This window comes from Drosophila tropicalis, unplaced genomic scaffold, assembly GCF_018151085.1.
Source record: "Drosophila tropicalis isolate 14030-0801.00 unplaced genomic scaffold, ASM1815108v1 contig_1010, whole genome shotgun sequence".
NCBI classification, from domain to species: domain Eukaryota; kingdom Metazoa; phylum Arthropoda; class Insecta; order Diptera; family Drosophilidae; genus Drosophila; species Drosophila tropicalis.
Window position 1 is genome coordinate 190,157 of NW_027172369.1, and position 17,883 is coordinate 208,039.

General features: G+C 39.2%; 1 protein-coding gene across 1 annotated transcript; it reads right to left on the reverse strand.

Annotated features, from left to right (window-relative positions):
* Window positions 1–15,696: 15,696 nt before the first annotated feature.
* Window positions 15,697–16,640, reverse strand: LOC137587371 (uncharacterized). The gene is made up of 2 exons (XM_068303748.1): window positions 16,494–16,640; window positions 15,697–16,407 (listed from the first exon to the last, which is right to left on the reverse strand). The coding sequence occupies exons 1-2, from the start codon at window positions 16,638–16,640 to the stop codon at window positions 15,697–15,699; spliced, it is 858 nt and encodes a 285-aa protein (XP_068159849.1).
* Between the last annotated feature and the right edge of the window lie 1,243 nt (window positions 16,641–17,883).

Below are 17,883 nucleotides of genomic sequence, written 5' to 3' on the forward strand. Positions count from 1 at the left end.
TTTCGATTTGTAGTGTGTTGTTTGTCTACCTCGGTTTGTTTCAATATAATGTTTGTCGTCAACTTGGGTAATTTCCCCTGTTTTCTTAAAGGGTGTTGTCGTTTTCGATCTAACTAAAGGGGCTTGTTTATACTGTGTATTTATATCAAAATCGTTCCTATTTTCATTTAATTTATCAATTTGTTTAGCTTTGTTAGCTTGTGTATTATAAAGAGGTGTGCCTGCGTAAATAAAGATATCTGCTGGTGTTCTGTTTGTCGTTAGATGTTTGGTTTTATGGTTATATGTGTAAAGGATAGTTTCAAATTTGGTTTGCTTGTCTTCTATACTAGACTCTGCATTAATAACTCTTAGCTTTTCGTTTACAGTTCTGTGGAATCTTTCCACGTCTGAAACACCATTTTTGCTCGATGTTATACTTATATTAACGTTTTCTGATTGTAGCCAATTTTGAAGAGCTATGCAAATGAAAGCTGAGTCCTTATCTGCTTTGATTTCTAAGGGTTTACCCATATCGTTAAAGATTTTTGTGATTGCTCTTTTTGTTTCAAGCCAATCTCGACTTTTGACTTCGACTAAAGTTGCGTACTTTGAATAAATATCAATACAGGATAAAAATTGTTGATTGTCGATTAAATAGAAATCCATTACGTATTTTTCTCTAGCGTTAAATATCTCTGGGGTGGTTTCAAAAGATAATTTGGTATTTCGGTTTTCTGATTTTGATAAATTGCAAATATGGCATTCATTAATGAAATTTTGAATTAATTTCTGATAGTCTGGATAATAGTATTTTTCTTTAAACCAGTTTTGAATTTAAGTGATACCTGGATGAAGTAATGATTTATGGTTTTTAAGAATAATTTCTTTGAATTCTGCATAAGTGGGAATGTCTTTTAATTTGTAAGTGGTTCTCAATGTTTTTGTTTGGCTGTCTGGGTTAATTATTTCAAGATAAGCTTCTTGAAGTATTTGAAAATCTGTGTCGTTTTGAATATAAAGTGCGTTATTTTTTGAGCATAAATATTCCTTAATAATTTCTTTAGCAAACTGATTGGTCATTTCTACATATGATATTTCTATCTTCGTTTTGTGAAAATAGTGAGTAACGTGGACTTTATTTTCGTTGCATTTATTGAATTCTATTTGACGATTGTAATAATTCAGGGGTTTTTCTGAAATGGCTATTAGGTTTTCGTTATCTTCTTGAGCACTATGTACTGTAGCTCTAGAACTACTTATTTCTTCACCTAAAAGATTTTCATCTATTTTTACTCTGGAAAGGGCGTCTGCCACATAATTTTCTTTTCCTGGTAAGTATTTTATTTTATAATCAAATTCGTTCAATTTTATTTTCCATCTCTGTAATTTCATGTTAGGTTCTTTGATATTGTCCAACCAGACAAGGGGTTTATGATCACTTAGTATTTCAAAATGTCTACCGAAGAGGTATGGCCTAAAATATTTGGTTGCCCATACGATAGATAGTAATTCCTTTTCTATGGCTGAATAATTAAGTTCATGTTGGTTTAGTGTTCTACTACCATAAGAAATAGGTCTATGGTCTTGTGAGAGGAAAGCACCTAAAGCTATATTGCTAGCATCAGCGGTTAGAAAAAATGGTTTTTTAAAATCGGGATATGCAAGTATGGGATCGTTCATAAGGAGGCATTTTAATTTTTCAAAGGATGAAATATAATGTGGGTCGGTTATGTTAATCTTAGCTCCTTTCTTTAATCCAAGGGTTAAAGGCTTTGCAATGTGTGCAAAATTTGGAATGAATTTACGGAAGAATCCGCATAAGCCTAAGAATGATTTTATTTCTTTCGGGGTTTTCGGGATTGGAAATTTTAGAATAGCTTTGACTTTGTCTGGGTTTGGTTTGATTCCTTCTGTAGTTATGACGTGACCTAAAAATTCTGTTTCCTTTTTCAAGAACTCGCATTTATCTAATTGTAGTTTTAGATTAGCATTGCGCAATTTAGCAAAGACCTTTTTTAGTGATGCCAAATGTTCTTCTAATGAGGTGGAATAAACAATAATATCGTCTAAGTAGACTAAACAATCTTTATAGATTAAGTCTTCTAATAAATTGTTCATACATCTTTGGAATGTTGCTGGTGCATTTTTTAGTCCAAATGGCATTCGTGTGTACTCGTAATGACCATGTTTAGTTGAAAATGCGGTTTTTTCGATTGATTTAGGGTCCATTTGGATTTGATGGAATCCCTTGGCGAGGTCAATGGTTGTAAAATATTGACATTTTCCAAGTTTGTCTAATATTTCATCCATTACTGGTATTGGGAACTTGTCATCGACGGTAATCTCATTTAGACTACGATAGTCGATTACTAGGCGGAACTTTTGTTCCTTGGATGCGTCCTCTTTTTTAGGTACGATCCAGATTGGTGAACAATAGGGCGATTTCGATTTCCGAATGATTCCCTGTTCTATCATTTCATTAATTTGTTTATTGACTTCTTCGTCAAAGATTTGTGGGTATTTGTATGGGTGTTTGTAAATTGGGTCTTCGTGTTTAGTTCTGATGTTGTGTTTTATTGTACTGGTAAAGGTCAAATTTTCACCTTTCCTATACTGGATATCGCTAAATTCATGCAATATTTTCTTTAACATTTCTATTTCTTCTGAATTTAAATGATCAAGTCTAAATTCGTTTCTTTCCTCGATACCGTTATTTATTTCATGTGCGAATGCTTCATATTCAAACTCTGGGGGAGGATAAGGTATTGATTCTTCTTTTTCTTCTTTATTGGTGTATTTGAAATAGAATTTGTGATTTGATAATGTTACACTATTTTCTTCGTAATTAATAACGGCCTGACATGCTTTGAGATATTTTCTACCTAATAGTATGTCATATGTTGATGAAAATTTATGGCAATAAAATTTTTGATGGTTGGGGCAAAGCTTGCTTGGTGCAAAAGATACGCTTTTGTTAAGCTCAATTATTCCTTTTATTGTTTGAACATTTAAATTTTCTGATGTTTCTGGAAAATTGAAATAATTTTCGTTGATAATATTTATTGAAGAGCCCGTATCTATAACGCACTTTAAAGGAATGTTATTGATTTTTAGTTGGACATAGGGATTTGATTGGAGGTATTCGGTTGATCTATTTGATCCAACTGTTCTGTCTGAGCTATCTGATCCGAGGCTGATTGATGAAAATTTTCGGACCATTCCATTTTACTCTGACCACTGGTACTCTCTCTTTGCCTTTTAGTGGGTTGATTTACCACAGGGTTTTGATTCTGAGGTTGATTCTGAATCTGATAATTAAGGGGATTTTCTTGTCTGCCCTGATTAAGATTTTGTTGAAATTCTTCTCGAAGCTGTTGGTTATTTTGGGAATTGGTATGATTTGAATTATTGTATTGGTGGTTTTGCTTATAATAGTTCTGCCCTGAATGGTTTTGGTTTTTGGTTTCTCTGTGGAGCTGTTTTCATATTGACCCTCTCTCTGGGCTACTTGTTTCAGATTAGACACTGTTGAAATATCAAACTTCGCTAATGTCATATAAAGCTTGTCTGGTAATTTTTTTAATAATGACTTCTTTGACTGTGTTATTCACGGCATTTGTGTATAAAATGGTATTGGCGGCATCGCCTTCTAATTCTAACTTATTAATTATAATAAAAGACTTATGTTCTAAATCTTCAATAAACTTACGAAGGTTTCCTCCAAAGGAAGTATGGTATAGCCGTCGTAGTAACTCTTCATAAGGCGTTTGCACCTTATATTCGCTGATGAGGGCGGCCCGCAACTCGCTCCAATTGTTGGCGTGCGCTAGTTGTGATATCCGTTGTGCATCTCCAGTGAGCTGCATCTCTATAGTACCATACATCAAGCTATGTTGACGGATGTCCCTCGTCGGGTAGAGTTGTAGAATGTAGTCAACTCTCCGTATGAACGTGCTCAGGGTCAAGGCGTTACCATCGAAATTGGGCAACTGTCTAAGCATGGTAAGTGCTTGGTTCAGATGTGTTTCTGATAGTTCCAGTGTTATCTTTAATTAGAATATATTTAGAACTTCAAGATTCGATGTCGCGCTTTTGACTGCACGAAAGGTTCTTTTGCGGATAAAACGAAAAAAATTTTTCGAGGGCTTTGGGCTTTAGTTGCTTACAGCTCCTTTACTTGTTTTTAGCACAAAAAGTCTTGATCACGGGCCAACCTTAGATTTGATATCTGTAGCGGTGGCTTGACACAAGTTTCGCACAATTTATTTAATGATACAAAAAAAAGTTTTGCTTATAACGCAACCTTAGATTCGATATCCGTAACGGTCACTTATACACAAAGTTTTGCACGCACTAAGTTATTTCGTTTTATCCTACCGACTGCGCCAGTTATAAATCCGATTCTTTCATTGATTAAAAAAAAAGAAATTTGGATTGGTGAGACTCAAAAACGATCTTTATTGAAACAAAGCGTCTTAAGAACTAACTTATGATTATTCATACAGATATAATTAAAGTTCGGTTAAAAAGCTTTTGATATTAGTATTGGGAGCTTTTTATCTGGTGACAAGGGATCTGGATTTTGATTGGCTTATTGATTTTTGCTAACTAAGCGTTCTCACGCTTGGAAGATTTTTGGGGACATTTGTTTATAGGATTTTTGTTTAGTCTCGCTTGCAGTAAACATCCGCTGTTTTCTAGACTAAAGGGGGATCAAGTTATGTGGGTGATTGGAGTGGGAAATTGAGTGGTGTGAGTGGATGGAGTGGCGGATATATTACTATATATTCATATGTGTGTGATCATGCATGCATTGAGTTGAGAGAGAATTATTTCAACACCCTTCCTCAATGCAAGTATGTCCACAAATTTATCTTATACTTAACAAATTCGTAAACTCTACATGCTTCTTCTTTGCAAGATTCTTGGTTAGGATATCAGCTATCATTTCATTAGTAGACTTATACTTTAAAATAATCTGACCATCATTAACTACTTGTCTAACAAAATGATATCTAATGTCCACGTGCTTCGTCCTTGAATGGTGTACCGGGTTCTTAGCCAATTGCTGCGCGCTGAGGTTATCGCCATACAAAACGGTAGATGTATCTTCCTCTCCGCAACCAATCTCGATGGTTAATCGACGCAATACAATGGCTTCTTTGCACGCTGTTGATAACGCCATGTATTCTGCTTCGGTGCTGCTAAGAGCAACACTCCGCTGCTTCTCCGATTTCCATGATATCGGTCCGCCAGCCAGAAAATATACATATCCTGTATAAGACTTGCGATCAATCCTATCGCCTGCCCAATCTGCGTCCACGAAACCAGTAAACGCCGCATCCGACTGCTTGTAATGAATCTTGAAGCCAACTGTCGAAGCCAAATATCTTAAAACATGCTTTATGGCTGCAAGGTGTTCATTATGGGGGTCCTTGTTACGTTGAGCCAACTTCGACACTGAGTGGAGAATATCTGGTCTAGTAGTCAACGCAAGCCACATTAGCTCGCCTATCATTGACTGATAAAGAGTTGCATCAACCCTTTTTCACTCCATTTTATCGCAGGCTACCTGATACCCTGCTTCTAACGGTGTTGCGGCTCTTCTGCACTGAGCATAGCCATATCGTTCCAGTAGATCCTTGATGTACTGTGAATGACCCAATGATATTTCGCCAAGCTCGCCATCACGGTGAACCTCCAAGCCAAGGAACAAACGCACAGGTCCCTTGTCAACACATTCAAACGCTGCCATAATAGCTGACTTAATCCTGTCAAGATCCGATTTCTCCTGGCATCCTATGAGAAGATCGTCTACATAGACAAGGATTAGAGATAGGTTACCTTTTGCTTGCTGTTTGTATAGACATGGTTCATTGTCGCAAGGTATGAAACCATTAGCTCGCAAAACACTATCGAGTTTGTAGTTCCACTCCCGTCCCGACTGTTTGAGTCCATATAACGCCTTTTTTAACAGAAGTACCTTGCTTTTGTCTTCAGTTGCGTATCCTTCGGGCTGCCTCATGTATACGGTATCGCCCAAATCACTGTTTAAGTAAGCCGTGCATACATCCATCTGGTGTAGATACAATTTTAACTGCGCTGCTAGGGCCAAGATGAATCGAACACTCTCCAAGCGACATACAGGCGAGTATGTTTCATTGTAGTTCACTCCTTAGCGCTGTGAACATCCTTTTGCTACTAGTCTCGCCTTAAAACGCTCGACTTCTCCCGTTGCATCACGCTTTACACTGTAGACCCACTTGCAGCCAACAGGTTTATACCCTTCCGGTAGCGTACTAAGCTGCCAAGTGTGATTTGACATCAAGGAGTCATACTCCTTTTGCATAGCCTCACGCCAATACGAAGCAAACGGACTACTAACCGCCTCATCATAGGTCTCTGGTATGATCACCTCACTTGTAATCAATGCGCTTAAAATGTTGAACTGCTTCTTTGGTCTACCAGGCCTTCCAGTTCGAATCAGCTTCGGCCTACCGGGTCCAACCCGTTGTTCAACCACAGGTTCTGCCACTTCTTGTTCAACTGCCATGTCGAAATCTTCGCTACTGCTGCCCTTCTCGGTGACCTCTGCATCAGACTCGTCTGTACTACTCAAGTGATCTGCTGCATCAACAAATACTGCATCCTGATCATCCGTATATGGAAAATCAAACTTGACGATATCACCATTCGAATCGCCATTGCCGAAACGCTCGTCGAACAAAACGTCTCGCTTCTCAACAACTTGCCTGGTTTCGGCGTCGTACAACCGATACCCTTTCGCATTTCGAGAATAACCAACCATTCGGTATTCTTTGCCCTTTGGATCAAACTTGCCCTTATGATGTCCTTTGTCCAGTACCACTGCAATAGACCCAAAAACTTTTAAATGACTTATTGATGGTTTCTTACCATTCCATGCTTCCATTGGAGTCATGTTAACCAGGGCTCGAGTTGGTGACCTATTCCGCAGATAAGCAGCTGTATAAACTGCCTCAGCCCAAAGAGATTGATGTAGGCCAGACTGGATGAGCAAGCATCTTGACATCTCCACAAGAGTTCTGTTAACTCTGCTACACCGTTCTGCTGCGGCGTGTATGGTACCGTGAGCTGCCGCAATATTCCATTGCCCTTGAGAAACTCGTCAAACGATTTATTGACGTACTCGCGACCATTGTCGCTCCGAATGCACTTTAGCTTCTTTCCAGTTTGCCGCTCTGCCATGTTTTTAAACTCGACAAACTTTCCAAACACTTCATCCTTTCCCTTCAGGAAATATACAAATATGCGACGAGACCTGTCATCGATAAATGTCAAAAAATATCTGCTGCCTCCAAGGCTTTTTGTATCAAACGGACCGCAAACATCTGAATGCACCAGCTCCAAGATTTCCTTAGATTCCATGCAGATCTTGCAGGGTTCCAACGACGTTGAGTCAAACGTTCCCATGCCACATGCCAAATCCTTTCGTGCAATTTCAGCTAAACTGCCATAGTTGAGATGTCCGTACCTTTATGCCACAAATCTTCGTAAGTCTGTTCAATGGCATAGCATTCGCTCGGTGCTGTTCCAAAAATATACAAACGGCCAACTTTGTCCGCTTTCAAAATGCATTCGCCCTTTTGGATCACTCGTGCATACTTTAGTCCAAATTCAACGATGCTTCCATGTTCAACTGCTTTGCTCACCGACACGAAATTACCTCTCATTTTGGGTACATACAATACATTCTTTAATGTAAGTATACGTGAAACCATATTCAGCTTTACCTCGCCCTTTCCTTCAGCCTGAAGAAAGTTATTATCAGCCAAAACAATTTTTTCCGAATGTTTCTCAAATTTCGAAAACAAATTTCTGTTACAACACATATGGCTGGTGGCGCCACTGTCCAGACACCAGTTCGATCGTTCCAAACATTTCGCGTCCAACGCGTTCAGCAAACCTAACGATGACTGTACTGCCTTATTCGGGTTCGATGCAACCTTCCGACCGTTTACACTGGGACAATTTGCTTTAAAATGGCCTTTGCCGCCACACGCAAAACAGTTCCAAACTTTTTGCTTTTTCTTCCAATTGTCTCTCTGCATCGATTGCTTTTCCACCACTGTAAATGCTTTTGCGCTCTCGATCGGTTTTTCGCTCTCTCTTTTGCGTTCTCCTTCTTCTCTCAGCTTTATGCATAACATGTCGAAACACGGTAAACTGTCGCGTGTCTCTATGGCGACAACGAAATTGTCGAATTCGTCTGGAAGACTGGAAAGCAAAATAATCGTCGTGAGCTCGTCCAATATTTCGATTCCAACGCCAGCAAGTTTGTCCAAGATTTCCTTGAAATCCGACAAATAACTCGATATGCTTTGACCCTCCTGAAAGCGTTTACTTAGCAATTTCTTGAAAAGTGCTACTTTTCTAACGGGTCCTCTGGGTTGATGAGTTTCCTGAAGCTTCTTCCAAGCCTCATGTGCACTTGCACAGTGCTTCACATGTCCCAACTGTGAAGTCTTGACGCTTAAGGTGATCATTGCCAATGCCTTCTGATCCAGCGTCGTCCATTCGGGGTTCTCCCCGTAGTTGGCCTTGCCAATACGCCTGACGCCACATTCCACAAATCCGCATGCACCAGCACACTTTTCATCTGGATGCACCACGAGTCATAATTACTGTCCTCGAGTTTATCAATCTGATATAACGCCGACATTATACTTGTTCATATATACTTTGTGAAAAAACCGTCTAGAACACAGCGCGAAAACTAATTTCTTCTAAAAATTACCACAGCAACCACATAGGCACGTTGCCTGGGCCCATAACCTATTGTTATAATAAAAACAGAATGCGTGTGGTTGGCTGTGCAATTCATTCGCGACTGACTTCTATTTGTCTCTCATCGAGTCATTGTTCTTTCGTGAGAGAGCATACAAAGTTACATATATATATTCATATGTGTGTGATCATGCATGCATTGAGTTGAGAGAGAATTATTTCAACATGTACATATCCACAACACATAATCCATTTCGATGTCGCACATTGATTTAACAAAAAAAAAGGGAGAGGAAAGGAATCCAACACCCAACTTAATAACAAATTACTTACGTTTTTTGTGAACAACGCGCGTGCATACATACATACATCCTCCTTATGAATGACGTCAGGTTCCCGGGTGCTCCATCATAATTTGCCACCTGTCTTAACGAAGACAGTGCTTGATTGAGGTGGGCTTCGGTGCGTTCTACAACCATTTTGGTTGTTTTTTTTATACCCTTGCAAAAAGGGTATATTAATTTTGGTCAGAAGTGTGCAACGCATAGAACGAAGCATCTCCGACCATACAAAGTATATATATTCTTGATCAGCACGACGAGACGAGTTCAACTAGCCATGTCCGTCCGTCCGTCCGTCCGTCTGTCCGTCCGTCCGTCCGTCTGGATCAACGCAAACTCCTCCTAGACCGTAAGAGCTACAGAGCTGAAATTTTGCACGTAGGCTTGTATATACTGCAGGCGTTGTATATCTCGGATTCAGCCGGATCGGACCACTATATCATATAGCTCCCATACAAACGAGCAAGTCACGAACAGTGACTTTCTCAATAACTTCGTTATTTTCTGAGCTATTGTCGTGAAACTTAATATTAGAGAGTTTACTACGCCTATAAGCGACTATGCCAAATTTGATCAAGATCAGGTGACTATATCATATAGCTCCCATAGGAACGATTGGTCGAAAACAGTGACTTTTGTAAATAACTTCGTTACTTTTAACGCGATTGCTTTTAAATTAAACATTTCTTAATTTAATATATATGTTAATGACTGTGCAAAATTTGATAAAGATCGGGTGACTATATCATATAGCTCCCATAGGAACGATCGGTGGAAAACAGTGACTTTGATCAATATCTTCGTTATTTCCTATGATTGTAGGCCTTTCTTTCTCAAGCTTAAGCCTTTTTAGATAAAACGTTCTTCCACATTGATGGCTAATAGGTAAGGATAGAGTTACCAAAAAAGTTGCAAGGGTATACAAACTTTGACGCGGTCGAAGTTAGCCCCGGCCCTCTGGTTTTTTGTATTGTTTTGTTGATTTTCTGGGTTTTAGTGATGTTTTGTTTTGTTGATTTTCTGGGTTTTTTTTGTTCGTACACAAGTTGGCGTTTTTATTCCACAATTGGAGCTTATGGTTGTAAAACAAAGTTTATGATATTTTCGCACACAGTTGGCGTAAATATTTTTCACTGTTGTAGAATTTTGAGCACTACCCGAACACCCGTTCTGTTTCCTTGCGCTTATCTTTCGATATTGTGCTTTTTCTCAACCCGAACCATTCTCGTGTGTGTCGGGACATCTTGTGACATAAATAAAATAAACCAGAACTAATTTTAACCGAAGTTCTCGCGCGTTTCATTGCATTACGCACTCACCAGACCCCCTGAAGAAATTGGCACCCGCCAACCACTTGCGTTTTATTTGGATCCTTCCGCTCCTCCAGCTTGCTTCGGAATTCCTGATAAGTACAAAATTTCATTATTCATTTCATTCGTGATAAGTACAAAATTTCATTATTCATTTCATTTGCCCCTACATACTAATAAAAGTGTGAGGTTTTCCCGCTCTTCCATAGCGACCTACACACTTTTTATATATTGTATGTACATACCTGACCTGTTCCAAGGTTACATGGTAGCTCCCAATCCTTAGCGTGTTTGAATAGCCCAAAATACATCGGAAAACTCTCAAGCCCCTTTAAGTGCCCAACAGTAGAAAATGTAATGGTTCATGCAATTAATCTCAGTCAGAATATATTTGTCACTTTTGCTAACGTATCCACAGAAAAAGAACTGGTTTTTATAGCAGACACAGGTGCAGACTACGAAGTAGTCAAAACTAATAATGAAACTTGAGAAAAGTGTGTATTATCTTAACTATCAAAGAACTTTCCTTCACAATTTAAGTCACAGCTCTCAAGCTTATGCACCAAATACAGCGATATATTGGGATTGGAAACAGAACCAATCACTACAAATAAATTCTACAAACAGAAACTGAGATTAAAGGATAATGAACCAGTATATATCAAAAATTATAGAAGCCCACACAGTCAGGTGAACGAGATACAGAGGCAAGTCGGAAAATTGATAACCGACGGAATAGTCGAACCTTCTGTATCTGAATATAATATCCCATTATTACTTGTCCCCAAAAAATCATCTCCAACTTTAGATTCAAAGAAATGGCGATTAGTGATTGACTATCGTCAGATAAACCAAAAAATTATTGTCCGATAAATTTCCACTCCCTATAATTGATGACATTTTAGATCAACTAGGGCGAGCAAAATATTTTTCGTGTCTTGACCTTATGTAAGGATTCCACCAAATTGAACTCGAAAAAAGTTCAAGAGATATAACGTAATTTTCAACAAACAACGGCTCGTTTCGTTTCAAGCGATTACCTTTCGGTTTAAAAATAGCGCCTAACTCATTTCAGAGGATGATGACCATTGCATTCTATGGATTAGAACCTTCACAAGCATTCCGTTACATGGATGACTTAATAGTCATAGGTTGTTCCGAAAAACATATGCTTAAAAACTTAACAGATGTTTTTGACAACCTAAAGCTACATCCAGAAAAATGTTCATTTTTTATGCATGAGGTGACTTTTCTTGGTCATAGATGCACAGATAAAGGAATACTTCCAGATGACAAGAAATATGACGTCATCATGAATTACCCAGTCCCGCACAATGCGGATAGCGCTAGACGTTTTATAGCCTTTGGCAATTATTATAGACGATTCATTAAAAACTTCGCCGAATATTCACGACACATAACAAGATTATGTAAAAAGAATGTTCCCTTTGAATGGACAGTTGAATGCCAAGACGCATTCCAATATTTAAGAAGTAAACTGATGGAACCAGCATTGTTACAATACCCCGATTTTAATAAAGAATTCTGTATAATTACGGATGCAAGCAAACATGCATGTGGAGCGGTTTTAACTCAAAACCATGATGGACTCCAACTTCCCATTGCTTATGCATATAGATCTTTCACTAAAGGAGAAAGTAATAAGTGTACTACTGAGCAGAAAATAACTGCAATACACTTGGCAATATTACACTTTAGACCATATATGTATATATGGAAAACATTTCTTAATAAAAACAGACCATAGATCTTTAACATACCTCTTCTCAATGATCAATCCCAGTTCTAAACTGACACGTATGAGGCTCGAATTAGAAGAATATGATTTCACAGTTGAATACTTAAAGGGAAAAAACAACTATGTAGCTGATGCGTTATCAAGAATAACCATCAAAGACCTACAAAATATAACTGGCAATATCAATAAAGTCACTACAAGATATCAGAATAGATGAAAAATCCGCGCGGAAAATAAAGAACAAGTCATAAACAATGACGAAGTACGTATAGTAGTGACATTGCATGTAAAAGATATGTTATGTTTATTTAAACATGGCAGAAAAATTACTGCAAGATATGATGTTGGCGATTTATATACCAATGGAATCCTAGACTTAGGTCCATTTTTCCAAAGGCTTGAACTGCAAGCCGGTATAAATAAAATCAAACAACTCAAAGTGGTAAGTTGGGAAAATATCTTTGAAAATACTTCAATTTCAAATTAATGGGCAATAAAATATTAAAAATATTAATAGTAGCGGTACTCAACCCGGTGACCCTAATAGATAAACAAAAAGATAAAGAAGCTATTTTGTCTAACTTCCATGACGATCCCATACTGACATTTCAAAAACTTTAGCAAAAATTAAAAGACATTATTTTTGGAAGAATATGACTCGTGATACTGAGTACACTGAGTACATACGAAAATGTCAAAAATGCTAGAAAGCTAAAATAACGAAACATAGTAAGACCCCGCTAACAATAACAGAAACACCCATAAATGTTTTCGACAGAGTGATAGTGGACACGATTGGTCCACTACCAAAATCAGAAAATGGAAACGAGTATGCAGTCACTTTAATATGTGATTTAACTAAATATTTAGTTGCCATACCTGTTCCGAATAAGAATGCTAATACTGTCGCTAAAGCAATATTTGAATCTTTTATCCTGAAGTAAGGTCCAATGAAGACGTTCATTACGGACATGGGAACAGAATACAAGAATTCAATTATAGACAATTTGTGCAAATATTTAGATATTAAAAATATTACATCTACAGCACACCACCACCTGACAGTTGGAACAATAGAAAGAAGTCATAGAACTTTTAATGAATACATACGATCCTACATATCGGTTGATAAAACTGATTGGGACGTATGGCTTCAATATTTTGTCTTCTGTTTCAACACGACCCCTCTATGGCACATACTTATTGTCCATACGGGCTAGTATTTGGTAAAACAAGTAATTTACCAAAACAATTTAATAGCATACATAGCGTAGAAGCAATATATAAAATAGATGATTATGCTAAAGAAAGCAAACATAGATTAGAAGTAGCATATAAAAGACCTAGGATAATGCTAGAAGAGCATAAGAATAAAAATAAGGTACTGTATGATCAGAAAGTAAACAATATAGATATATCAGTAGGAGATAAAGTATTACTAAGAAATATAAATATACTGGTCCGTATAAAGTAACGGAGATAGGAATAATGTTATAATAGTTAATGATAAAAACAAAAAACAGATAGTTCATAAAGATAGATTAAAACTTTTTATTTCATAATAACATACAAAGGTAATAGCATATATATAAATTTTTTGTTTGATATATGAATATTTTTGATAATTTCAATTTCTTTATCGTATTACTAAGAAATGAAACAGGTCATAAGTTAGATTATAAATAAACTGGTCCGTATAAAGTAACGTAAAATGCGAGATAGGAATAATGTTATAATAGTTAATGACAAAAACAAAAAACAGATAGTTCATAAAGATAGATTACAACTTTTTATTTCATAATAACATACATAGGTAATAGCATATATATAAATTTTTTTTTGATATATGAATATTTTTGATCATTTCATTTTCTTTATCGTTATTAAGTACATCATATAAAAAAAAAAAAAAAAAAAAAAAAAAAAATAAATAGTAAAATTTGTTAAATTTATAGATAATAAGAACTAAAATAAATTCATGAAATTACGTTATTTTTCAAAAGGAGGAAGATGTAGTATAGTGTATGCACATACGAGTTCTTATTACTCAACATAAATATTGAGCGGCAACACTTTGTTAGCCGAATATGCATAGGGCATTGTCTTTGTCACTCAGCGACAGCGTGCCAAGTTATTGCACACATTTCAAGTGCAAAGTCATTGCATTCATGGCTTAGAGCCAGGTCAGCATGTTTCCCATACTGACCGCTAGTATACATATGTGCATGCATAACTCACACTCTCTGCCCGTCTTACATATTGTTACTTTACTTATATATAATGTTTATATAAAACGGCTGCTCTGCCGCTGCGCCGACAGCTAGCAAGCTAAGAGAACCAAATTCATACAATAAAAGACATTCAATCAATCAACACCTTACTGATAATACACCATACCAATAGAAACTCTCAGATGTTCAAGACCACGTAAAGATGGAAAAGTGGTTAAAAAATAGAATGATATGTAGCAAGTTTCCCTTTTTTAGTACTTATGTATAACTTTAAGTAGTGGCGTGTTATGTATATTCTATTTTATATTTAATATTTTATTTTATAATGAAACAAATGTGGCATGTGGAAACAGTTAGTTATTGTAATGAAAGTAAATGAAATGGAAACAAGTAGAAAATTAAGCACATTATACATATATGAAGAAGACAAGTAGAAAAAGACGTGCTTTTAAATTGGGTTTTTATTAAGACACTACAGTAACAAAATATGGTGCGTTCTACTATGCAGTTTTGCCATTTGTGACCTGCTTCTCGACAATTCCATTAAACGAACTTACCTTGCACAGCAGCAACTTCATACTCCTCGTCTGGGACTATTTTATTATCTTCGGCTTCCTCTTCTTGAATTTCAAAAATTTGCCTGCGTCCACTCAGTTTCGCGTTAAAATTATTTTTTATTGGGGGTTTAGCTCTTGTGTTAAATTTTCTTGCATTTGTTCTAATCTACAAAGATGACCTATTGATGCGATAGATCAATATTGATATACAAACTTTTGTCTTATCTCTGGTCACAGGTTGTTTTGCAAAATTTTAATTAGCTCCTCTTCAAACTTTATTCGAAACTTGTCAATCAGAGAAGCTACCTCATCATAAACAAAAAGAATCTCCAGTTTTTTGCTCATAAAATCCGACCGATAGTCTTTATATTGCTGACGAACAGCTGAACAAAACCCGCTCCTTACGATTTTCCTTCAAATAATATTTGAATGTTTTTACACAATCCAATAAAATCACTATCAAGAGTTTCCTCAGTTAGAGCTTTAAAGAAATTCTTCTAGTCCTAGACCTTCCTTTTTTTTTTTTTTTTTATTCATTTATTTATTTATTAATTAAGCAACAAAATAGAACAGAGATGAAAGGGCTAACAACAGAAAGATAGGGTAAAGAAATAAATACATATAAGGAAAAAGAAGGCGGGTAACAGAGAAAGGAAGAAAAATGGGGGAGACGCTGCTTTGGCAACAGTGGCGGCCGGGATCCTGCGGTACTTCCTTGAGGGAATTGCTTCGCAGGATAGCTGCTACCTCCTATGCAGCTCCAGGTCCAGGCCTGCCACGCTCGGCTAAGCGCAGCTCGCGGATTGTTGACGCTGCGAAACTGTTCACCGCCTCCCACATGCTTTTTCTCGCCACCATCAGATCCACAAGATTTTCGGCGCATATTTCAACGTTTGCCTCCCGTTCAAGCGCCCTCCTGCCGTTGTCAAAGCGACTGCACGCGAACAGGATGTGTAGCGCGTCTTCCACTATTTCGCCGGGGCAGATTGGACAGCATTGAGAGCTATCGTGCCCAAAACGATGAAGGTACTGTCGGAAACACCCATGGCCGCTCAGGAACTGGGTCAGGTAGAAATTTACCGTACCATGAGGCCTCTCTGTCCACTTCCTTATGTTCGGGATTAATCTGTGGGTCCACCTGCCCTTGTCCGACGCATCCCATCTAGCCTGCCATAGGTCGATGCTTGCCTCTAGCGTCGGATCGCGCGCGGCGCCTCCTTTGCCTGTAGGTCGATAGGCACCACTCCGGCGATCACAAGTGCCGCTTCGTCTGATACTGTGCGAAAACCCGAGCAGATTCGCAGCGCGCTTAGCCAGTGCGATGATCTGATTCCTCTTGTATAGCTGTCTACGCTCATGGCTCGTGCCCAGATCGGGGCCGCGTATAAAATGATCGACCTGCTGACTGTCATTAGCAGCTTCCTGGACTCCTGCTTGGGGCCCCTCGTGTTCGGCATGATCCTTGAGAGGGCACGAACGCTCGCGGCTGATTTTTCGCTTACATACGCCAAGTGCTCCCTAAAGCAGAGGCGGGTGTCGATCCATACTCCGAGGTAGCGAATCGCACGCTTTGATTGCACCGTGTTTCCGTCGATTAGGATTGTGGCGGTCTCTACGATCTTTCGGCTACTAATCAGCACCGCTTCGGTTTTTTGTGCTGCCAGGCTCAGTCCCACGGAGCTCATCCAACGCATGATGGTCGCTATTGCAGAGTTCGCCCCATCTTCGGCCTATCTGATGGTCTTACTCACCACTATGAGGGCCATATCGTCTGCGTATCCTATAAGTTGGCAACCAGCAGGCACAGCCAGCCTCAAGACGCCGTCGTACATGGCATTCCATAATGTTGGGCCTAAGACAGAGACTTGTGGTACTCCAGCCGAAACATTGTACGATTCGCAGCCCACGTCTGACCCATACACAAGTCGCCTGCCGTGGAAGTAGCTCCACACGATGGTGCGCAGGTAGGCAGGAACGCTGAACGACTGAAGGGCATCCAGTCCGCCGTGTTGAAAGCATTTTTCACGTCTAGCGTGACGACGAGGCAGTATTTCTTCGAGCCGCCTTTCCACCTCGAGCCCTTGATCGCCTGCGAGGCCGTATCTACAACCCTGGCTATTGCGTCTGTGGTGGACAGGGCCTTCCGGAAACCGAATTGGTTCGTAGAGAGTCCGCCACCATCTTGAATCGCCTGCTGCAGAGTTGCCCAAAGTGTCGATAAGGCATATCGGCCTATAGGCAGACACGTCGCTTGGAGGCTTGCCAGGCTTCGGGAGAAGCACCAGTTTCTGGAGCTTCCACCTTGCAGGGAAAGAGCCCTCTCGCAGGCACTGGGTGTAGACTTCGGTAAATAATTCTGGTCTCTCTGTCATCGCAAGTTTTATGGCGCAGTTTGGGATTCCGTCTGGGCCGGGTGCTTTGCCGTTTTTCAGCCTCTTTGCTGCCGCGCGTATCTCCTCCCGCTCAATAGGCTCCACTGCGAATGGGAGATTGCTGCTGATCCGTCGACTCACTATGTCTCCTCCAGTATGCGGGAACAGTCCTGCCACGATGTCTTTAAGCATTTCTGGATCCGTTGGTGGTCGCTGCTTCGAGGCATAAATGCGCTTGACCACGATTTTGTATGCCCTGCCCCATGGGTCATTTTCCGCCGAGTCGCATAGGTCAAGGAAACAACTCCGCTTGCTCGAGTGGATTGCTTTCTTGAGTGACTTCCTAGCCGCGCAGAAAGTTTCCCTCAGGATGGGCCAAGACGGGTCGCCGCTCTTTCTGGCACGCTGATACCGCCGCCTTGCAGCGAAGCAGGATTGCCGCTCTCCGGAGATCGCCTCATTCCACCAGAAGACCGGGCGGTGGTTGCCTGCGTAGGTCCTTCTTATGTTCATGCTGGCGTCGCATGCCGAGAGGACTGAGCTAGCCAAGCAATTTACCATATTT

What these genes read in the sequence shown, in the direction of transcription:
- LOC137587371 (XM_068303748.1), bottom strand. Translation starts at nt 16,640, where the DNA reads ATGCGTTGGATGAGCTCCGTGGGACTGAGCCTGGCAGCACAAAAAACC. An exon ending in GTGCGATTCGCTACCTCGGA is followed by an intron (nt 16,408 to 16,493) that starts GTATGGATCGAC and finishes TGCCCTCTCAAG; the next exon opens with GATCATGCCGAACACGAGGG.